This window comes from Culicoides brevitarsis, chromosome 3, assembly GCF_036172545.1.
Source record: "Culicoides brevitarsis isolate CSIRO-B50_1 chromosome 3, AGI_CSIRO_Cbre_v1, whole genome shotgun sequence".
NCBI classification, from domain to species: domain Eukaryota; kingdom Metazoa; phylum Arthropoda; class Insecta; order Diptera; family Ceratopogonidae; genus Culicoides; species Culicoides brevitarsis.
The window spans coordinates 35,377,534-35,402,397 of NC_087087.1; the positions used below are offsets into that span (position 1 = coordinate 35,377,534).

At 32.7% G+C, this 24,864-nt stretch overlaps 5 protein-coding genes across 5 annotated transcripts in view; 2 read left to right on the forward strand and 3 right to left on the reverse strand.

Annotated features, from left to right (window-relative positions):
- LOC134834340 (latrophilin Cirl) overlaps nt 1-24,864 on the forward strand; it is a 155,226-nt gene that overhangs the window by 110,119 nt on the left and 20,243 nt on the right. The window contains exon 2 of the mRNA XM_063848972.1: nt 23-809. Coding sequence (XP_063705042.1) covers nt 29-809 — 781 coding nt within the window. The 5' untranslated portion in view covers nt 23-28. The remainder of the gene's footprint in view (nt 1-22; nt 810-24,864) is intronic.
- LOC134833439 (uncharacterized) lies at nt 4,966-7,358 on the reverse strand. Its single transcript, XM_063847754.1, has 4 exons — nt 7,206-7,358; nt 6,636-6,794; nt 5,995-6,521; nt 4,966-5,935 (listed from the first exon to the last, which is right to left on the reverse strand). Exons 1-4 carry the CDS (start codon nt 7,356-7,358, stop codon nt 4,966-4,968), a joined length of 1,809 nt encoding a protein of 602 aa, XP_063703824.1.
- On the reverse strand, nt 7,632-9,502 carry LOC134833232 (uncharacterized). Its single transcript, XM_063847486.1, has 4 exons — nt 9,357-9,502; nt 9,090-9,303; nt 8,720-9,032; nt 7,632-8,663 (listed from the first exon to the last, which is right to left on the reverse strand). The coding sequence occupies exons 1-4, from the start codon at nt 9,483-9,485 to the stop codon at nt 7,697-7,699; spliced, it is 1,623 nt and encodes a 540-aa protein (XP_063703556.1). The 5' UTR covers nt 9,486-9,502; the 3' UTR covers nt 7,632-7,696.
- LOC134833441 (uncharacterized) lies at nt 9,701-11,434 on the reverse strand. Its single transcript, XM_063847756.1, has 3 exons — nt 11,089-11,434; nt 10,717-11,029; nt 9,701-10,664 (listed from the first exon to the last, which is right to left on the reverse strand). The coding sequence occupies exons 1-3, from the start codon at nt 11,432-11,434 to the stop codon at nt 9,701-9,703; spliced, it is 1,623 nt and encodes a 540-aa protein (XP_063703826.1).
- Nucleotides 17,032-18,906, forward strand: LOC134833496 (uncharacterized). The gene is made up of 3 exons (XM_063847819.1): nt 17,032-17,222; nt 17,278-17,810; nt 17,871-18,906. Exons 1-3 carry the CDS (start codon nt 17,091-17,093, stop codon nt 18,826-18,828), a joined length of 1,623 nt encoding a protein of 540 aa, XP_063703889.1. The 5' UTR covers nt 17,032-17,090; the 3' UTR covers nt 18,829-18,906.

Here is a 24,864-nt window from a genome sequence, read left to right on the forward strand (position 1 = left end):
TTTCCATTTTCTCTCGTTTCAGAAAGCGATGTACAATCATCAATGCCCCTGCTGCCTAAGGGGTACTTTGCCCAACGATTACTGTAACACACGAACTGCGTCGACGACGACGAGGACGACGACAAAGGCAACAGATTTCAACCACAAACATATTGCTGCCGATGAGCACACGGAGCATCGTCAGACAACAACATCGACACCGCAAAATCGAAAAATTTTCTCGTCAAATGAATTATTGCCGCAGCAACACGACGAGCACGAGCAATCATCAAAATATTTTGATGTGCGTTGTCAAAATCTAGCCATTTATTCTGTCAGTGATCCATTACACATTAATAGCTGTAAGCGGAGCAAATGTTGTCGGCAACTGCAAAATGGCAGAAACACAAGAATAAATCAGTTGTTGCCCCCTTCCAATTGTAATCAAATTAATTGCAATCGATGTTGTTGTAGTTGTTGTTCTGTAACTGCCAGTCCCGCAGACAACGCGCGTCATCAAAGCGATACGCATCGCAAAATTGATGAAAACAGTATATTAGCCTGTAGTAATAATAATTCGAAGCGTCATGTGATGACGAGGACGAGTTGTAATCGATTTAGTGACGACGAGGCCCGCAGTAGAAACGACACAAACATGTCCCGTGATAGTAATTGTAAGAGGAGTAAGCAAAAGGAGTTAGGAATTTGGACTGAATTACTGAACAACAGCAAACGGAAAGTAGTAGCTGGCAAGTCGGTGACGAGAGCTGCCTCAATATTCTCAAGCATATTCTTATTATTTACATTACTGCCGTCATTTACATTAGGAGGTAAGTACCGACATTTTTTCTCATCCTTTTTTTTTTTGTTAACTGGAATTCACACAATTTGTCGTAAAAAAGTTTAATTTCATCCTTAATGGAGTCACACACACGTCAAAAGTGCAAAAACGAGGAGATGCGCAATAAAATTGTGTCAAATTTATGATGTTATGATGCTTGGCACTAACATAACACGAGAAAATGTACAAGAGGAAATTGTTTTAGGAAGTCTTTTTATGCGGTTTTTGACCTAAATATCCTAAAATAGTTTAATTTTGACATGTACTGCGATAATTTGACGTCCTTCAACTAAAAACATTATTTAAAAAAATTTTTTTTTTTCACTTGAATGTACATTTTACATTTTTTTTGTTAAAAATCTCATGAAAATTTATTATAAAAATTTCAAAAAATTTATTTTCTTCTTAAAAAAAATTAAAATTTTTGAAATGAAAATTTTGTAAATAATTTTTTATGAATTTTTTTAAAATAATTTTTTATGAACTTTTTTTAATAATTTTTTATGAAAATTTATTTAATAATTTTTTATGAAAATTTTTAACAAAAATTCTCAAATGTACATTCAAGAATTAAAAAATTATATTTTTTTAATTAAAAAATTTTTAAAAAAATAAAAGTTCTCCTTTAAAAATAATTTAAAATTTAACTCCATTAACCTTAATTTTCCTATTTATTATTTTAAACAAACCAAAAAGCACACACATGCACGCGAAAAAAATTTCGCCATTCAATATTTTAAATAAAATGTGACAATGTCATTTGATTGAATTAAACCTTGCCATCAACAATTCATGAACAATTGATGCAGTAATGCATTTTATTGTTAACTCCCATACTTTTCGGCTGCTATTTTTTAAGTGCATTTAATGCATAATACATGAATAAACATTCATACGCGAGTGTGTGTGTGTCGAGGCTTAAATATTGTGTTTGTATTTTATTTTCTGCACAAGTAATGTCATTTTATTTAAAATAAAACAGGATACAGTGGTTATAACCAGCAAAGCCTGTGTGTGTGTGTGGTCATCGTATTAAAAATGTTGAAAATTTCGCATGAATATATTAAAATTAACTGTTTGTTTGGACAAATTTATGATTTTTCTATGCGAATGAGTAGCAAAATAATGTCACAAATTTGGTTTTTTACCCAGATTTGCCCAAAAAATCGATGCTGCACATACAGAGGGTCCCATTTTCGCTTCATCATGCCTCATAAATAGTTAATTCAGGAGCAATTTTAAAGTGTGTCTCGTGATTGACGTGCAACACACACAAAAAAGGGACCTGAACGGGAGCAGAAACGAACAGGGGAGAGCTAAATTGACTTTTAAACATGATTGCAATGCATTATAAATTTACGGAATTTATTTCTGGGATCAATATGCTGAAGTAGAACGATATCAAGGGGGGATATTTTGTACTTTTTTTTTGCATTTTCATCCGAAATCACGCATTTGCTGGTAGACTAAACCGTAAAGCGATAGCTTAAGTGACTGAGGGTTTGATTTAAATTACATCGCTGTTTGTTTAATGTAATCGAGAGACAACAAAAACAGTATTTATATCACAAGAGCGCCCATAAACGCCGCAATAAAGCACACAGCAGTCGGAATAAATACGGAAATACAATAATAATGGTAATGGTATCTGAAAATCAATCTATATCACTTTTGTTGTTGTTGTTCTCGTTATTGTTGTTGCGATTAAAATTTGTGTAAATGTTATGTACATACATTTATACCTCACCTTTTTGATAGATAAAAAAAACATTAACATGATGAAAAATGAGTAAATTTGCGCGTGTTTTACGGTGATTATCGTATCAAGGCGATTTGCTTGTGGGCGACCAACTGTCGGTTGGCAGGAAAATAGATCAGAAAGGCATTAATGTAACAACCTTCGCATTAGAAAATGTTAAAAACTCAAGAAAAACTTTCCTTTTGGTACAAAAAAATTATTTTTTAAGCAATTTTTTGTCTTTTTTATTCAAACAATAACTCATAATATTCTTAAAATCATAAAAAAAAGTTTTACTGAACATCCTTGACCTCGCAATGTCCAAATTTAACGATTTTTTAATGATACTTACTTGAATTTGATCCTCGGGCTCTTTTTTGCCTTTATTCAAATCCCAAAATATTCAAAAAAAAATTTAATGTCATTGAAAGAGCAAAAAAATGCATTTGCGTACACAAACGTCAATGAATGACACACAAATTGAAGTGTTTTTCAATCAAGCTATTCATTCACTTACTACCGAGAGTATGTTAATGTAAAAACTGCCACATAACAAACGGCAAAAAACAACGATAATGACTCCACAAAAAAATAAAACGAGTCTTTCTATGGCATGGAGGGATTTGTGGTTGCTTGTATAACATTACAACAAACAAATTACAATACAAGGGAGTATGTAGAAAAAAAAACGCTTGAAATAATATGTAATTTAATTGTACAATTGTTTATTTATTATTGTTCAATTTTTTACTGCCGTTTTTTTTCGTTTGATGGCTCCTGAGTGATGTGCGTGAGTTACAAACAACAAAAAAAAGGACGAAAACTTTTTTTCTGAGGATTTAATTATTGTTATTCAATTCCCTGCTGAACGAATGAGACAGCGAGTTAATTGTTGCATGTGCGGAATATATTATAAGGAGTGTGCGTTTAATTTGAACGACAAAGACGACGAACGACGATGACAAACACACGAACGGCAGCAGGGGTTAAATATCGAGGGAAAGTTTTTCTATTTATACAGTTAAATAATAATAAAACTAACAAACAATTGAATGGATTATTTTTTATTATTTGGCTCGGTTTGAGAAGAGAAGGAAAGTTCTTGAGGGGAAACTTTTATTTTCACACCAAATGAAGTGATGAGTTTTGCTCCGAGGCACGGTTTTGATTGAGGAAAAAATCTTTAAATTTATGTACTCATCTGGCAAGGATCTAAAAATCATTATGAATTTAGGACGATCCAATTAATGAAAATGTTTCAAAGTTATATTTCTTCGAAAATTTAAATTTTTTAATGACTTAATGAAAAATTTGTCAAATGTCAGTTAAAAAAAAAAAATGACCGTTAAGAATTTAAAAATCAATTTTACCGAAAATTTTTAAAAAAAGTGTTACAAATTTTTTATTTCTTGAAAAAATCAAATTTTTAATGATTTTAACAAAAAAATTTTCAAATGTCAGTTCAAAAAATTACCGTTAAAAATTTGAATTTTTTTTTATCGAAAATTTTGTCAAATTTTGGAAAAAATGAAACAAGAAAGAGTTACAAATGTTAAATTTCTTCAAAAATCTAAAAATTTTACTGATTTCAAATAAAAATTTGTCAATTCAAAAAATGACCGTTAAAAATTTGAAAATCATTTTTATCGATAATTTTGTATGAAAATAAACATTTTTCTCAATTGTTTCTGCCGATAAAAGCAAAAAATGTTCGTAAAATGGAGCAAAATATGTTTTGACGTGAAATAACATAAATGGAATGAACAACAAAACAGGGCAATAACGTCACATTAAATAAGAGATATGAGATTTTTTCTGTGTCTTTTAACGAGAAACGAGGGGACTTCTTTTGTAGTTAGTACTTTTGATCGCCCTTTTTGCTCTCATGCATGTTTTTGATTGTTATTTCATCCGAGCAATACAGTTTGGCGAAAAAGGGGGAAAAATTAAACTATATGCAATTTACGTTAAGTACAAGTTGTATTTTTTTCGGTGCCTTCGTTAGATGATGTGTCGGATGTGTTTTTTCTTGCGAAACAGGTACGACAACGAGAGATAAGAAGACACAATTGTCTTTAAATACATTGGCGCGACAAAGACATCACCCCTCGATTTATTCATTATTTTATGTAGATTTTTTTCGTCGTTCTTTTACTTGAACAAACAACAATTTTGAATAGGAAAGGGATTAATTTTCATGTAAATGTCAATTATGATGTTCTGTAAGATTTTTTTTTATTTTAAATATTTATAAAATATAAAAAAAAGATTTAATTCCGTTTTTTTCGTTCGCGAGGATGATGCGCGAGGAAAGTAGATTTATTGCTAAAGACAGCGTAAAATGCCTTTAGGGCGTTATTTGGGTGAAAATTGAAAATTAGAGATTTTTCGAGGGGAATTTAATGACTTATCGGGATTTTTGTGTGTCTCTCATTCGTTCAAGAACCAAATTTCGTACGAGATACTTCCGATATTTGCTTGAAATTGTCATCGGGAGTGAGTCAAAGAACATGATTTTAGTCTCAAACTGAAACGGGTGACTTTCTTTCACGACTTTTATGATTTCCTCTTCATTCAAGTTCTTGTTATTTTCTGCAATTACAGCTACAACAGGAATTTCTCCATGAACATCGTCTTCGATATTGACACAACACACTCCTGCACATCCAGAAATCTTATCCAAAACTGCGTGTTCGATGACTTTTTGATTAATCCATTCTCCGCGATAACTTATGAGAAATTTTTTCCTTTCGACGAGGAAAACATCGCCATCTTTGTTAACAAAGCCCATGTCTTCCGTTTTAAAGAAACCATCTTCGTCACGAGAAGCTTCCGTTAAATCTGATTTTTTGTAATAACCAGCAAAGTCAGCATAGAGAAATTTCGCGTAAATTTCTCCAATCTCTCCCGGCGGTAAATTTTCGCCCGTATTTGTATCAACAATTTTCATTAGAACATTTTGTGCGATTTTTCCAACACTTTTTGGGGCAATTTTACCATAAGCCAACGTTGTAAGGATTCCTCCAATGTCTGTCATGCCATATATTGATCCAACAATCCCGTTTTTGAGGTAGTTTTGCATTTCTTTACATATTTTATCGCTTAAATGTTCACCGCTGCTTGACATTAATTTCAACGAATCCAACGAAACTTTTTTAATCGTCTCACTTTTGATGGCGGCAAAAATGTCTTTTGGTTTGACGAATGCTACATCAACTTTGTACTTTTCGAGCATCTCCAAAAAGTGATCAATTGAGAAAGTTGAACAAGTAATGAGTGTTAATTTTCGTACAAGAATCCACATTGTTATGCCTGTTATGGTATGCCATCCGGGGCGCATCGTTGTTGCAATTCGTAAATCAGAAACACTTACAACCCTAAAAAAATTAAAAAAAATTATAATTTTTATACACATTTTTAATTAAAAATATTTTACGAGAACATCAAAAGTTGTCGATGTGAAATCCGTATCAATTTTGCTTTGCCTGTCGTTGATGATGAGAGCGCCAAAGCAAAAATTTCCTTTTTTGGATCTTCAATTTTTGGCAAATTAAAGTTCTTGAAATCAACTTTGTCTTCTAACAAATCCTTTAACTCAAAATTTCTTTCGATTTTATTGCGATACGTTAAAATTTTAACGTTTAAATTCAATTCCCGAAACACTTCTTCAAAAATATCAAAATTCTTTCCTTCACTCGTTATTAACAACGAAGGTTTCATTTGATCAATTAAAGTTAAAACTTCTTCCTTAACTACTTCATGCGTAAATTCATAAGGACACAAAACTCCTCCAGCTAACGTTACTCCAAACCAAGTTGGAAGCAAATAATGATGATGATCCATGAAAACTATCACTCGATCTCCCTTGTGAATATTGAATTTAAGTTTTAAATTATTCGCTAAACTGATTGCTGACTTCAAAACTTTTTTATATGTATAAATTTCGCCGGAATCGTCACTGATCTATAAAAAAAATAATTTTTTTAAGAAAAAATTCTTATAAAAAAAAAATAAATAAATAAATTTAAAAATAAATAAAAATTATTATTAATGTAAAGTTTTTTTTAAATAACTTACTTGACACACATGTTCTAAATTTTTCATTAAATTCTCGTAAGCAACTTCTTGAAAGCTTTTTTGACCAAATGGATATTCAGTAACAGCTCCATGCCAAATTTTTGTCTCAAAATCGAATTTAGGGAGTTCCATGTTAAAAGTTGAGCTTTTGATCGTTTTCTGAAAAATAATTGAAAATAATAATAGATTCGGTTTAATTTATATTTGAACGAAATCTTATCAGAGGATTAAAATTTTTCATTTTTCATCATGATTTTTATTTATTAAATTATCAAATATTAACTTACCGATAAATTATTAGTCTATAAATCCCCCAAAACTTTCGTAAGTTATTTACGGAGTAGAAAGACATATCATAAGATAAGATTTTATTAATCAATGTCATTAAAAGATATTTTTGCTAAAAAAACAACAAACGAATTAACAATTGAATTTTTTTGTACAATTTCATTGAATTGGTTATATGTGTGATGTTCATTGCATATATTTTATTCTCACAAAATTGAAATTATTCAATTCGTAACTTTAATTTTTCATGACATTATGCACAATTTCACGTAGGATACTTGCCTGATCCGTAATTGGTAAATTTTCAAAGAAAAACAATTCGATGTGAAATTCATGATGAGCATTGACAACATCCTTTATCTGTTGTTCATTTAACGTGACACCTTGTCGAGAAATATCAGCAATAACCGGAATCACGCCATTCGCATCCTCCATATCGACACAACACACGCCATTTACGCCGTCAACGAAATCCGTAACAATGCCTTCAATCGCACTTTGGTTTATCCATCCGCCGCGATAACAAATGAAATATTTTTTGCGATGTCTCCCGTTTTGAAGAATCCTTGCTTTTATGATTTTTTTTGGGTTAATTCGTCGTTTTTGTAGTAATTTTTTAGTTTTTCAAGTTTCTCATTAAGACCTATTAAGTACTAATTTTTTTCTTTTTTTTTTGCAAAAATGATTTTTTTTGAACAATTCTTCCATTAATGAAAACAATGGAAAAAGATAATCTTTTATTATCTCGATAAGAAAAGTTATGCAACACAATTTTATTTTCCGTTTGCGATTTTTTCCATCACCATTTCTCGTACGAGGTACTTTTTATGTTTACCCGAGATGGTCATCGGTAATTTATCGAAAAAGAAAACTTTTGTCTCAAACTCGAATGGATGATGTTTCATGACAACTTGAATAATTTCCGCCTCGCTTAAAGCTTCTTTCTCATCTCCGGGTACGATCGCTATTATAGGCATCATTCCGTGATCTTTGCTCTCGATATCAACAACACACACATCGCGAATTGCATGTTTATCGATTTTTTCCAAAATAATCTTCTCGACATCCCATTGATTCAATGCCTTGCCACGATAACTGATTTCGTATTTTTTCCTGTCCTGAAGGAAAACATTTCCATGAACATCCAAATATCCACGATCGCCTGAATAGAAGAAGCCGTCTTTCGTTACGGATTTTTTTGATGCTTCTTCGTCTTCAAAATATCCAACAAATGGAGAAGTTGACGTATAACACAATTCTCCGACTTCGCCAGGCCCAACGCGTTCTCCTTCCTCATTGAGAACGTAATATTGAAAGTTTTGCTTCACACGACCCACTAAATTTGGCGTATCAGGATCAAGTTGACTTGCTTCTGTTGTTCCGCCTCCCAATTCAGAAGTGCCGTAAACCGAAAGAATGATTCCATTTGGAACGTATTCCTGAAATTGTCGATTTAATTCGGGACTGAGATGATGTCCCGATGAAACAACGATCACCAAACTGCTTAAGTCAACTTTTTTGATCGTTTCTGACTTGAGAATATCGAAAATGTCTTTTGGCTTGACGAGACAAGCAAAAGCTTTGTATTTATCCAATATCATGAGGAACTGATCGATTGTCATATTATGACGAGTGACACGTAAACAGTTGTTCAAGAGACATCCAATGCCGAAAATGAATTCAGATTGCCATCCAGGAAGAGCAGTAGAAATGAATGTAATATTTCGCAGGTTATATGTACTGAAAATGACAATTATATAAAAAAAAGTTTACAAAAAATTAAATTTTTTACTTACTATTGCGTCAAAAGCTGCTTATGCGTGCATTTAATTAATTTGGCTTTTCCCGTAGTTGCTGAAGATAAAATCAAAACAAAGGTATCATGTTCAGGATCATCAACTGTAGCAGGCTTAAACTCCTCAAAACTTGTAAAATAATCATGAAAAAGAGGTTTCAAATCGTGACAACCTTCAATCTCATTCTCGTAAACGTAAATGGGACATTTAATATTAACTTTATCAAATGCATCGTTAAAAACGTCAATTAAATCCAAATAACTCGTAACCATCAATTTTGGATTAAGTTTTCTGAGAATGTCGGGCAAATCATCTAAAATCATTAAAAAAATTAATTTTTAAAAAATTAAAAAAAAAATCAAAAAATTACCTTTTACTGCAGTATCTGTATAATGAAAAGGACACAAAATAACTCCAGCTAAAACCGCTCCGAACCAAGTTGGCAACAAATAATGATGGTTGTGCAATAAAACGATAATTACATCTCCCTTTTTGATTCCCGCTGCTTTCAGACCATTCGCGAAGCTCACACTTGCTTTAAGCATTCGTTCATTCGTGTAAACTTCGCCCGTGTCGTCACTTATCTTCAAAAAAAAATATTGCGCAATCGAAAAATTATGATAAAAATAGAATTTACCTGACAAACATGATTCAAGTCTTTCAAGAGTTCAGCATATCCGACTTCAGCAACACTTTTATTACCAAAAGCGTATTCGACTTCTGGTCCTTTCCAAATTTTAGTGACGGGATCATACTCGACAGACATTTTATCGACGATATTATTGCTACAACGACTCAAATAGCACTAAAATTGATTGGATGTTAGCTAAATAACCACAATTCAAGTTTTTAACTGATAAGTTTGGAGACGATAATGCTCCAATTTAATCAGTTTATCATGACTTATGTGGGTTTTTCTTCACTTAGCCTTCATTCTTGTCTTTGAGAAGAACTCAAGTCACTTAATAAATGATTTTTTTTTTATTCTGAAGACTTGTACAGTTTCTTCATGATCATTTCACGTATGATATGTTTCCGAAATTTTGATGAAATTGTCATTGGAAGACTTTCGAAGAAAAAAACTTTTGTCTCGAACGTGAATGGATGATATTTCATAACTGTTTGCACAATTTCATCTTTTTTCAACGTCACTCCAATATCTGGAACGATTGCAATGTACGGCATAACGCCATGTTGATCACTTTCAACATCGACAACACAAACGGCGGAGATTCCTTCGACATTTTCGAGAATGATCCGTTCAACGTTGCCTTGATTCAGCAATTTTCCTCTGTATGGGATGTTAAATTTCTTTCGTTCGATCAGAAAAACGTTACCATCGATGTCTAAATAGGCCAAATCTCCCGTCGCGAAGAAACCATCTTTTGTGAGACTTTGTCTCGTAAGTTTCTCGTTCTTGTAATAACCCGGAAATGGCAATGTCATCGATCGACAACAAAGCTCGCCGATAGTTTTGGGTCCCAATCGTTTTCCATTGTCGTCAATTACGATAAATTCAAAGCCTCGACGAATTTTTCCTACCAACTGATGAACGAAGGCTTTCATATCGCTGCAATCTGTTAAGCCTCCGCCTACATCTGAGATCCCGTAACATGATAAAATTGTCGCTTTTGGAATATATTTCTGCAAATCTTGTGCCATTTTGATACTCATATGCTCTCCTGTGCTTGCAACGCGTTTTAAAGCTTCTAAATTCACCGTTTTTATCGTACGACTCTTGATCATTTGAAAAATATCCTTTGGTTTGATGTAAATGAACTGAACTTTGTGCCTTTCTAACATCAGCAAAAAATCATCGATTGTATAGTGAGCTCGAATTACTCGAGGACATCCTTGAATTAACAATATAAAAGCAAGAATGAACTCAGAATGCCATCCAGGTTGCATTGTACTCGCAAATGTGAGTTTTGAAAATGAACCAACACTAAAAAAATTTAAAAAATTATAAAAAATTAATTTTTTTTTTAATTTTTTACCTCAAATCCAATAGTTGTGAATGTGTTCCATTGATCAATTTAGGTTTTCCTGTAGTAGATGACGATAAAATTATTACCATTAGATCACGATCTGGATCCACAGTAGATTTTGGGCGAAATTCATGAAAACCCGCAACATGTTCCTCGAAAAATGGCTTCATATCGTGACAACCATCGATTTTGTTCTCATATACGTATATCGGGCATCGGATATTTAGTTGTTCAAATATCTCTTGAAACATTTCGATTGCTTCCAAATACGATGTGAACATTGCTTTTGGTTCTATAAGAGCAATTAACTCACAAAGCTCCTCTAAAAATACAAAAAAATATGAAAATTTGAAAAATTAAAAAAAAAAAATAAAATTTTACCTTTAATAGAAGTATTTAAAAAGTGAAACGGGCATAAAATGACTCCAGCTAAGATACATCCAAGCCAACACGGGAGCAAATAGTGATAATTATGCATCAAAACGATAACTTTATCGCCGACATTAATTCCCTTGCAAGTCAACCCGCGCGCGAAACTCACAGCTGCCTTCAACATTCGTTCGTTCGTGTAAATTTCGCCGGAATCGTCGCTAATTTGGCACACAGTCGACAAATTTTCCATCAACGATTGGTAAACGACTTCGCCAACGCTCTTTTTCACGCGTGAAGTGTTCCAAACCTTACGACGACGCCATACTTTGGAAATCGGATCGAAAACGCGCGACATGCTCGACGCCTTATATTGCACTGTTTTTCTCGACAACACTTACCTTTAGCGAACTTTTAATTATAAATTCTATTTTTAGAGTCGATTTGGCGTTCGTCGATGTTCTTGTGACTGACAAAGTACAAACAAACATTGTAAAAAAAAAATTCCTTTGACGCCGTCGATCGTTTAAATGGAGTGTCAATCACCTTTTTCATCATTTGTATCCCTTCGTCATTGATTAAAGCCTTTGAGAGAAATTTAATTAATCGGCAAATTTCTTCCTTTTTCGCATTCGTTACCTCTTCTCTCGTCGTCGTTGTTTTTTTGCCAGATCGATAACCCGATTAAAAAGGTTGCGAATTGTTATTATTATTGCGAAATTAGATATACAAACTTTGGCGCAACTTTTTGTTGTTGTTTTCGTTTTTCTCTTGTTTTCATAAGCTATTCATTGCGATTGCTTTGCCTGAAGGATATTTAAGACGTGATTGAATCCTTTTTTCACCTCGTCTTTGCTACTGCCGCTTGTACGTTTATTATTGGCAATTCTCTCATTCTACGTGCTGATGCCTCGTGTGCTGCGAAGCGATAAAACGCGTAATTGGACCAGCTCACAGACGAGTTGGGGGCGCAAAATGCATTGAATTGATATTGACCTGAAACGATTAAAAAGTGATGACTGATATTTTTTTTTCGCTTCAACTGTCAGAAAAAGGGCAAAATCTGCGGTAAATTTTCTGCGTGATGAACTTTTTAAACATGAAAAATTAGCGGAAAACCAAAAATTAATGCTTGAAATCCTTTTTTCCATGTAGAAAAAAAAATATCTTACCGTCATTTGTTTTTTCTCTCTCAGTAAATTTTTTCCTTGCCACGCAAATGAAACCAAAAAAACCGAGAACAGATGAAAATCACCTAACGGAATAAATTAATTAATACAGATTTTTCCTTTATATTAAAGAGGAGAGAAAAAACAGACGTATTCAAACACATGTTACTTCACAATTACAACAACGACGGACAAACATCAAGGTCTGAACAATCCTGTTTAGTTAAAACAACTTGCGTTAATGATAACATTGGTAGAACGTCACGTCGTTCATCCATAGGCAAAGTTTCATTTTTATCTGAAAAGCAAAAAAAAAAGTTGTCAGAATAGAGAACGGATTCATTAAAAATAAGGTAGTTTAATGTTTCATTTCTGTACTAATTATTTCGGATGACTTTCCTCTTTTTTTGCTCCTTGTATTTACGGTGTTTGTTTAAAGTTGTGCGAAATTAATACAGTTTTGAAATGTTTTTCATCATAAAAAATTATGTTTCGTGAACTAAAAATTTTTCTCCCGATTTTTTTTAAACCTTGGCAGCTTCGAATTTTTCAAAAAAATAATTTTTTTGTTTCTTAATTTTTATCAAAAATAATCATAAAAATAAAAATGGAAAATATTTCAAAATTGAACAATTTTATTAATATTTTTAAGAAAAAGTTAATTTTTCAAAAATTTTACGTGATAATTTTTTTTTAAATGCTCCTAATGATCTTCTGTTAAAAAAGTCGAAAAACATTACCTTCTTTCGAATGACAATGAACTTCCTTGTTGATTCGTGCATTTCCTGTTATCATCTCGTAACCTGAAAAAAATATCGGCAACAACGCAAAAATGCACTTTTGCATGATAAGAGAAATCAATTGTTTGTTTGAACTGATTAATTTTGGAGTTGCATTCCATAAACAATTATTTTTTCTCAGTTTAATTTCTGTAAACAAGAAAGAAAGACGTTTACCTAAAAAAAAATTAAAAATGGAAAAAATAACTTACGATTCTGTGAATAAAATTTGGCGAGGACCTAAAGTCGAAAAGTATCCTTATGGCAAATACAGTCTTGGAGAAGTCGTTTATAAAGCACTTCTTGAAGATTTGGAACATGTGTGTCAAATTAACGACGATTCAGGAGAAATTTATACGAATAAAAGGATGTTGACGGAAGCTATTAGTGTCGCGAATGGCTTAAAAGCTGCAGGTCTCGTAAAAGGCGATAAAATTGTCTTTTTAATTCATAATTTTCATTATTTGCTTCCAACATGGCTTGGATGTGTCTTTGCTGGAGTTATTATATGTCCTTTTTACTTTTTGGATAGCTCTGTAAAAGGTTCGAAATTTATTTTTTGCTTAAATAATGAACTTTTAAACTTTCAAAATTTGGTTTTTAGATGATTTATGTGAGCTTATTGGGCAAATAAATCCTAAAATGATGATAACTTCATATTTAGACGCCATTGATACCTTTAAAACAGTTTTTCAACAAATTCAGATTGACTGCCCGATCTACATTTTCGATAATAAACGTGAGGATTGTCATGATTGGAGACCATTTTTGGAAAAATACAAAAGTCCCATTGAGGATTTTGTTCCTAAAAGTGTTGAAGATCCAAATAATGAGTTGTTGGTGATTGTTTTGTCCTCATCAACTACGGGAAAGCCAAAATTGATCAATTCAACACACTCTCAAGCATTGCTACAAACGTAATATTCGATAAATTAATTTTTTACTTAAAAATTGTCAAAAAATTACCTTTTTTTTAGACTTTCGTCTCATTCAAAGTTGATTCTCAGCACGACAATGCAACCTGGATGGCATTCAGAGTTCATTATTTCTTTTTTCGTTCTCATCAATCGTTATGTTCGTGTAACTCGTGCCTTCTACACCATCGATGATTACCTGCGAATGATAGAAAAGCACAAAATTCAAGTTATTTACATCAAACCAAAGGATATTTTTCAAATTCTCAAAAGCGATACCGTTAAAAAAGTAAATTTCGAACATCTTCGAATGATTTGCAGTGTTGGCGAGCATATGAGTATCAAAATGGCGCGAGATTTGCAAGAATATTTACCAAATGGAAAAGTTCTCTCCTTATACGGGATTTCCGATATTGGAGGCGCTCTAACTGAACCAAATATCAACAAGTCAGGACTCGAACATCAATTTGTGGGCAAAATTCGTCGAGGTATCGAATTCGTTGTACTCGATGAAGACGGAAATCGTTTGGGAGCAAACAAAATTGGTGAATTTGGAGCAAAATCATCTGTTTTGTCATTTCCCGGTTATTATAAAAATCCAAAAATGACACGAGAAAGCGTGAATGAAGATGGATTTTTTTACACAGGCGACTTGGGATACATCGACGAGGAAGGAAATGTATTTTTAATTGATCGAAAAAAGTTTAACATTCCGTATTGCGGTAAAATGCTGAGTTTGACTGAAGTAGAAAAGATCATTTTGGAGAATGTAAAGGGCATTCAGGGAGTTTGTGTCGTCGATGTTGAAAGTGATGAGCATGGAATGATCCCTTATATCGCTATAATTCCCGAAAAAGGAACAAATTTGAAGGAATCTGAGATTATCGATATTGTAATGAAACATCATGAATTTCCATTCGACACAAAAGTCTTCTTCTTTGAGAAACTTCCGATGACTATTTCAGCTAAATATAAAAAGCATCTCGTTCGTGAAATGATTATGAAGATCATTGATTAAATTTTGAACCAATTTTTTTAGTGAATTAAAGTTTTTTTACGTTATCTCGAGTATTTTTGTAATTTTTTTCAAAATTACTTCCAATTTATGGAGACACAACGAACTTCACTGATAAGTAATATCAATTCTGGACTACAAAAACAAATCTTCTCGTTGCCTCTTAATCTTCTTAACGATTCAGTTCTATTTTTGCAAACAACAACACAAGACGTTCTCAATATTTTTAAGATGAAAAAAATAATTTTTGATCCTATTAACAAATTTTGGCGTGGGCCTGATGTTCCCGCGCATCCTTTTGGCAAACGCAGTGTCGGAGAAGTCGTTTACAAAGCACTTCTCGAAGATTTGGAACATGTGTGTCAAATTAACGACGATTCCGGCGAGATTTACACAAATAAACGAGTTTTGACGGAAGCAATAAGTGTCGCAAATGGTTTGAAGGCATCAGGAATCGTACAAGGCGATAAAATTGTCTTTTTAACACATAATCATCATTATTTGCTTCCAACATGGCTCGGATGTGTTTTTGCTGGAGTAGTTTTGTGTCCTTTTTACTTCTTAGATAGCTCAGTGAAAGGTTTGTTGACTCAAATATTTGCGAAATTTCGTAAACAAAAACATTCTTTTAGATGAACTTTGTGAACTTATTGAACAAGTCAAACCGAAAATGATGATAACTTCGTATTTGGATGCCATTGACACTTTCAAAGCTGTATTTGAACAAGTTGGAATCAAATGTCCCATCTACGTTTTCGAAAATAAACGCAAAGATTGTCATGATTGGAAACCATTTTTGGAAAAATTCAATAGTCCCATTGAAGATTTTGTTCCTGCGAGTGTTGAAGATCCAGATTACGAATTATTGGTAATTGTTTTGTCCTCATCAACTACAGGAAAGCCAAAATTGATCAATTCTACACATTCACAATTGTTACTTCAAACGTAATTTGATGAATTTCTGAAAGTTTTTAACGAAACAATTACTTACATTTTAATTTTTAGCTACATTCCTGTTGGAAAATTAACTGTCGGAAGCACAATGCAACCAGGTTGGCATTCGGAGTTCATTATTTCCTTCGTTGTTCTTGTCAATCGATGTCTCCGAGTAATTCGTGCATTTTACACAATCGACGAATACCTGCGAATGATGGAAAAACACAAAATGCAAGTTATTTACATCAAATCCAAAGACATTTTCCAAATGATAAAAAGTGATGCAATTAAAAAAGTCAATTTGGAAAGCGTTCGCATGATTTTCAGTGTTGGCGAACACATGAGTATCAAAATGGCAAACGAACTTCAAAAATACTTACCAAATGGGAGAGTTATCAATTTTTACGGCATTTCTGATATTGGAGGTGTCATCACAGAACCAACTGACATGAAAAATCTCGTGCATCAACATGTCGGAAAAGTTCGAAGCGGCTTTGAATTCGTCGTTCTCGATGAAGCGGGAAATCGTTTGGGCGCAAACCAAGTTGGAGAATTCGGGATCAAGTCAAATGTTTTGCCGTACACGGGATATTACGAAAATCCAAAATTAACGAAAGAAAGTGTGAATGAAGATGGATATTTTTACTCGGGAGATTTGGGTTACATCGATGAAGAGGGAAATGTCTTCTTAATTGAACGCAGAAAGTACTACATTGCTTATCGGGGACTCATGCTGAACCAAGGAGAAGTCGAAAGAATCATTCTGGAAAATGTAAAAGGCGTTAATGCTGTTTGTGTTGTCGATGTTGAAAGTGACGAGCATGGAACTGTTCCTTATATCGCTATAATTCCTGAAAAAGGAGCAAATTTGAAGGAATCAGAGATTATTGAGATTGTCATGAAACATCATGAATTTCCATTTGAGACACGAGTTTTTTTCTTTGAGAAACTTCCGATGACAATTTCAGCTAAATTCAAAAAGCATCTCGTTCGTGACATGATAATGAAAAAAATTGCTCAATAATTTTTTTTGCTCTTTCGAAATGGATTGCATCTGAAATACATTTGTCTCTTTCTAACACAAAACTCTGTGTAGTGCAAACGTTCATCTTATCTTCAAACGTCGATTTGAAGTCAGTTATTTAAGTTATCTACTGAAGTTCAGTCAATTTTTGTCATTAGCTGCGTTTAAAAAGACAAAATGAATAAAGTTTCTTTCAATTCTGAAACAAAAATTTGGTCAGGATCGCCTTTTGTGTATCCTTTCGGCAATGAAAGCGTAGGAGAAGTAATTTTTGAGAAACTGTCGCAAGATTTAAATCACATTGCGCAGGTATTATTGTAAAGTTACTTCAAAAAATTTTCCATTGACCTTGAATTGTTTTTAGATAAGTGAAGATTCGGGCGTGAAATACACTAACAAAGAGTTTCTCGAGTTATCTATCGCTTTTGCGAGCAATTTACAACGAAAAGGGCTCAAAAAGGGTGACGTCGTACTATTTTTGTGTCAAAAACATCATTATGTCCCTCCAGCAATGCTCGGATGTATTTTCGCAGGTGTCGTTTTTTGTCCATTTTATTATCAAGACTCCTCAGTTCGTACAGAAGTGTGTGACATACTGCAGAAAATCAATCCCAAAATGATGATAATGTCGCATTTGGATCTTGTGGATGAATTTCAACGAATTTTTCGTGAAATATCGCTCGAGTGCCCAATTTACGTGTATGAAAATAGCATTGAGGGATGTGAAGAGTTGAAAACTTTGTTCGAAAAAGAAAATGATCAACCAAAAATTGAGGAATATCATCCTTTTAGCGCTACTGATCCATCAGTTGATCTGCTTTGTTTGAATTTGACCTCAAGTACAACGAGCAAACCGAAAATTTGTCCAATGACCCATAAGCAAATGTTAATGTCCTTGTAAGAAACATTTGATTTTTCGATTTTTCATGAAAATTTTCTAAAATTTTTCACTTTTAGAGTCGTTCGAAACACAACCGGAGGTCATTTTTCGTGTTTTACGGATTTGGGATGGATTTCCGCCCTCACTCTTACCTTTTATTCTTTGGTTGCTTCAATGACGAATGTCATGCGTGCCGATTATACAATTCCAGAAGCCTTATCTCTTATCGAGAAGTACAAAATTAACTCAATGTTCTGCAAACCAAAAGATATTTTCGGAATGCTCAAATTCGAAGACATTCAGAAATACGATCTTTCGAGTCTTCGTGCAATTATAACAGGCGGCGAGCAATTGAGTGCAAAAATTGGTAGAGATTTTGTGAAATTTATTCCAAATGCTCGAATTTTGTCAATTTATGGCATGACAGATATGTCTGGCCCTATTTCGGATGCAAGCGAAGGAAAATTGCTCGAAAATTATGTTGGCAAAGTAAGAAGCGGCATGGAAATGATTGTCATTGACGAACAAGGAAATCATTTAGGACCCAATGAGCTTGGAGAATTGTGTGTAAGATCAACCGTCGTGCCTTTTTCCGGTTATTATGGCGATCCGCAACGTACGAAAGATAGTCTTAACGAAGATGGATTCTTCTATACGGGAGATATGGGACACATCGATGCTGAGGGCGGGATTTTCATCAACGAACGTAAACGTTTCTTCATGTCGTACCGTGGGATGATCCTGAATCAAAGTCACATTGAACATATTATCCTTGAAAATGTCGAGGGAGTATCTGGAGTGTGTGTTGTTGACGTTGAAAGCGACGAACATGGACAAATGCCAATTATCGCAATAATTCCTTCACCCGGAAAAACCTTAAACGAAAAGGAAGTTGTCGAAATTTTGATGAAACATCACGAATTCGAGTTCGAAACTCGCGTTTTGTTCTTTAAATCATTACCGATGACCATTTCTGGCAAATTTAAGAAATTTCTTGTGCGTGATTTGATCATGGAAAAACTTAAAAATGTGTGAATTCCAAGAAAAATATTATTTTTAGCAATTTTTTTTTTTTTTGAAATGAATGTTCAATAACAAACAAAAATCTTCTTTTCTTTTTCCAGGTAAGGAAGAAATCTCATTAAAAACCATTCCTCGAAGTAAGTAAAAGCTCCTTTTCCGGCAAAAACACACAAAGGCACAGAAAATATATTTTTAAATGGTCATTTCCTTCGTATTTTTCTATTCATACCGAATTTTATGACCATTTACGATGAAATTCGATTTCTATGCATTATTATTTGCACACAATGGAGAATTTTCTTTTGTAATGCGGGCTTCGATCGACAAAAACAGAGAAATATACGAAGTAGGAAGAGAAAAATCATAAATTTTTGGTCTCAAAAGCCTTGTCATTCACACACTTTTGTGCGCTCCATGCATGGGAACGAGAAGATTTTTCGAAACTGATAAAATTTTATGCTTCCTTTTTATTTTTTTATATGCAAACAAGCTGATACTCCATTTATTTATTGAAATTTATCTGTAACCAACCGACTTTTTGTCATAAAATTACCGACTGACGTTCTGCTGGAAAAGATTCTGCTGAAGAAATTGATTGAAGTCGTAAAAAAAACGAAGAACTAAGCCCATAAATCTAGCTATCGATAAATTTTGTACCTGTTTATTGTATTGATCTAATCAAAATATACAAATGTTTTCCCTTTTTCCTCTGCTTCTCCACGATTTTCGCCAAAACACACAAAAAATATTCTCTCGTGTGCAAGAAAACTTTTTTTCTCTGCTGAAAGCTGAATGATTTGTGGTTTTTTCTCACCTTTTTTATTATTTATTGTACAATACAGCACACGAGAACAACTGATGTGATCGGAATTTTTGCGATAGATTAGATGTGTGAGCGGAAAATCAATCATTTTAAGCGTTCGTTAAGTAAGACATGCGAAGAAATTGAATTATATGACCTTTAACTCGATTTTTGGGCAAATTTTTGTTCGAAGCAAGTCCAAATATTTGCTCTAAAGTAAAAATTTTACCTTTTTCAAGTCGAATCAATGAGAAATGACAAATGTCAACAAATTAACCAGACGTCTCCTCTTTTTGAAAAAGTCGCGACACGATGAATAACCATCATGGGAGGCGCGCAACAACATTTTTCCTCAATTACAAAGCAAATATTTTTGTCATCAACGGACATTAGTCAACAAATTCATGGTCGAACATCCATCCACCCTTCGTCATTATCGTCGTTTCTTTTTAGTACAAGTTTCATTATTTCGTGCCATACGATGATTTTCATCTTTTTTTTTATTCATTTTTTCACCCTTGTGTGATGATAATGATGTCGATGATAATTCCTCATGATAAATAATTTTATTGTCTCTCGGAAAAATATGTTAAAATATTCACACAACAACAACAACGTTTTTTTTTACATTTAATGAATGGTTGCTCATTTACTGCCACTTATCTTTCCTTTAGACTACATGGGGGTTTTTTGTAGCAGTTGACCATATTGAAGCACTAAAAATGTGTAAAATTTCACTTTATTTACGATGCCACGGAATGTAACAATTTTTCCTGACATGTTAACCATTCATCGGCATGTGTGTCGACTTGTTCCGTATATTTACTTTTATTTATAATTAAATATGTTGATTACACGTGTAATCTAATTATTTTGTTAACATTGTTGAGTTGCGTCGAGTTCCTGTGCAACGACGTTCCTTCGTCGTCATGTTGATGTCAGTGCAATGTGTCTCCGTCATGATTGTGTCGACAGCATTCGACAACATTATTTCGGAGTTGTGACACACATATCATAAGTTATGAGTCGAAAAAGAGTAAACTTAACAATTATTGAAAATTTTTTCAACGTAAAAAAATTTTTTTTTTTTCAATTTTTTTAATTTTATTTTTCTAAAATTTTGAGAAGGAGTAAATTTAACCATTATTTAAAAAAAATTTAAAATTTTTATGTTAATTCTTTTATGATGTAAAAAAAAATTATTTTTTCATGATTTTCAAAAAAAAAAATTTTTTTTTTACTTTTTTAAAATTAACCCTTTTTCGACTCACAGTTGGAGTCAAATATAAATAAATTGCTCTGTTTTCCTTTGTAATTTTCACTAAATTGATGTTTTTACGTGCTACTCCGTACCGACGAAGGACAAACAAAAGACTTAAATTAGATTAAAATCTAGAGTGTGCGTTTGATTTTTCTCTCAACAAAATGGTAGCAAATTAAATTAGTCGATACCAAAAGAGGCAAAATTTTAAAATATTCCTATCGACATGAAAGGAGAACGTTCATCAACTCCAAATGCCTAATTTAATTGTGCCCGAATCGTACTGGGAATTAATTGATGTCATTAGATGCCATAAGATGCAGACGCCACGCATTATTTACACTCAGAGACATATTTCCATCATCTGCTGTCGTGAAAAAGAAATGATACATTCGATGAAAAGCTTCACCTTAGCAACTCAAATCGAAGACGACTTCTCAAATCCGATTGAATTGAAATCTATTCATGTATGATAAATTCTCTTATCACATAAATATATATGTGTCAGGAACGGCGATGTGTTCAAGATAATGTCTTCCGTTCACATCTTAAGCCTTTTCAAGTGTATTATAACGAAACGGAAGCCAAAAAAAAGTGATGTGGATTGGAAATTTCGGTAAAATTGAATTATTTCGTGTCGACACAAGTAAAAATTGGAGCACGAGATGGAAAAAATCGATAAATTTTACACAGTAATTTATTTATTTAGTTAAGTCGTCTTGTTTTTCCATCTCTCGCCTTGTTATTTTTGGCAAACAACATTCAATTTGCATTACTTACTCCTCCAATGCTCTCTCTGTGTTAGGTAAGTTTTGTGTTTCCATCAATAAATTAAGAAGACCTATCGATATTTTTAGGACAGGAAACACGACAAGCACAAGACAGCTTGATGTCGAACAACAAGAGCTTCGGTACTCGACAACTGGGCTTTTGTTTCGCAGCAAAAACATGTGATAGATATGTAAATTTTGCCGAAAAGTATTTTTGGGACTTTCGAAGACAAAACAGAACAAAAGACGAGCTTTCTTATTGAATGAACCCATTTTAGATTGGATTGTATTCGATGATGATGATGACGATGGGTGTCAATACAATAACACAACTTCGAGGTATCGAAATTTTTGCTTGAAGGAATTTTGTGATGCCCCTGTCGTGCTATCAAAAATATTAACAGACACTTACCTGAAAACCAAACAAGTGTTCCTACTCTCGTACAGAGACAGAAAGATAAAAGAGAGAAAAATTATCGATTCAATTTCCTATTGATGCGAAGTGAATTGGATGGAAGACAGATGTGAATCAGGACCCACTCTCCAAATATATTTTCATTGTAATGAGGAGTGGAATGATATGCAGATTACATTTCTTTCATTTCATTCGGGCAGATACGAGAAACGAAAAGTAGAAAAATTTCATGTTTCGCACTTTTTTATGTTAAAATTTTATGTTTTTATCATGCGAAAGAAAATTTTTAAAGTTTAAGAGTTTTGTTATAAAAGAAAATTTTTTCTCAAAAGCTAATTTAAAAAAAAGTTAAAAAATTATTTTTAAAATTTAATTTTAATTTGTCAAAAAATTTAAAATAAAAAAAAATATTTTTAAAATTTAATTTGTCAAAAATTAAAAAAAATATTTTTAAATTAAATTTGTCAAAAATTTAAATTTTAAAAATAATTTAAAATTTTTTATATAATTAAGAAAATTTTAAATTAATTTTTTTTTGTATTTTGACGTCAATTTTAATCTAAATTGATAAGTTTAAGACACGAAATAGGAAGTTTTTCGAAATGTTTTGTCTTTCACGAATATCTGAAAAAAAGAAAAGTGAAATATCACAATTTGCAAATATCCTACTTGGCACATTGTCCATAAATTTGTGTACGCACAATATTTTAATGGAGCACGAGACACAACTGCTGATGATATAATAATAATTTCTTTTATCAAGCAACCAACCAACACACACATTCAAATTACAAATTCAGATACAGTTTTATCATCAGTAGAATCTCGGTTTTTTTTGTATGACACAAAATTTCAATGACATGCATACCGAATGTAATCCTCGGCAATATGAATAAATACAACAACAACAACAATGACGACGGCATTGTAGGTGCGAGGAGTTTTCCATATGAAAAAGGGATTCAGGTTATTGAAATAAAAATGGATTTAATGCGTAAAGACATGAAACGATGGACCTCCCGTCGTTGTCTTCTTCCGCCCTCGTTCCGTGTGAAATATTAGTGAAATTTCGTGTCCAATATTAAAAGTGTCGTTGTTCCTGCTTTTCACGAGCTTGCGCTAACGAAATAATCTAAAATGATAAAATAAATTTATATTAATGAAAATGATGATGCCACAGCATTTGAAATGAATAAGTGACCCGAAATTGTGCGGTGTTGGCATCAGGATTAAGTTTTTTTTTTGCTTCATGATGGAACGAGGGAGATAAATTACAACAACAGAAATAGGTCAGAACAATACTTGTCAAGTCATTCCATCATCAGAAAAAAGGGGGCTAAATGACGACACTCCAACCTTTGACTTCACCTTCCATTCATTCGCTCGTCTCATTTCATTGAAAACGCTTGCTTCGTGGCTGAATCTGAATGGATGAATGGATCGTTTTTTAAATCACAAACTTTTTTCTTCCCTTTTTTTTGCTTTCTCTCTATTTTGTCCTAAGTAAAAGAATATTTTTTATGCATAACAAAATTGCAAAACTTTTTTTTATCGCATTTCATCCTTCGACATCCATCCAGTGTCATGTCACCATCGCCGTTTTTAACACGCGCGATGTATTGTTCGAGCTTCTCTTTTTTTTTATTATTATTATGATATTTTTTATAAATAATTTTCTTAAGTAAAACGTCTTTTTTATTATCATATTTTTTTTCCTTTTTTATATAAAATTTAAATAAACGTCGTTTTTCGTCGCGTCGCAGGTCTTTTCCGCGAAGAAAGGTACATTCACTATTGTTACAAAATTCGGAATTCAATTAAAACTTTTTTGATGGAAAATATAGAAAAAAAGACTATTGAGAAAAAAAGGAAGAAAAAATGATGCACAGATAAATTTTGCCTCGTGCTTCAATGGAGGCGAAGTAATGAAATGTTTTTTTCAATTTTTTGTGGGTTTAATCGTAGGTTTTATTCTAAACAAGACGAACATCATTACAAATTTCTATTCAAAATTAATATTTTGAGGAAAAAATTTTTTTTCATGAAAAAATGTTAGTTCACATTTTAAATAATTTTTTAAATAAAAAAAACGAAATAATTTACTCTGAAACTTTAAATCATTTCCCAGATTGCATAAAGTTGACGACACGGAACAAGCGAAACACAGAAAAAATTCAAATTTATTAACAAAAAAAAAGTTTGATTGCACTTCTTCTCTCTTATGTCTATGAGTTCAACAATTTCAACTACAAAAACGAACAAAAAAATGTTAAAGTTTACCGATGCACACAAGCAAAAGACTAAAATCAAATCATTCACTCATCCGCTCTCACCTAAACTGTTTTGAAACTCAATTTAATTCATTTTTATTTTGGATTTTTCCTGCAGCAGCGAGCAACGCCATCGAAAAAAAAAACTAGACACAAATCCAAATAAATTTATATTTTCGGGTTTTATCTATCGCACCTATTCCGCAGTTTGGCGATATATTGATACATTTATGTGATTCCAAGTGCGAATTTTTTAAGGCTATTAAAATTATTTCACAGAAAAAAATTTTGATTTGATACGTTTTTTGTTCGGCATGACGTTCAGCAACTAATTGCATTGTTTGGAATAACATGACGAGAAAACAAGAAATTATTACAACATTTCTCGGAAAATGAAAAAAAAAATGCTCGACGCACAATGGCATCATCATAGATTTAATGCAATAAGTATTGAGCGTGAAAATGTTTGCCTAAAGCGATTTTCAATCAAATTGAAAACGTATCCAGCGAACATAAGCCCCGTGTGTGGT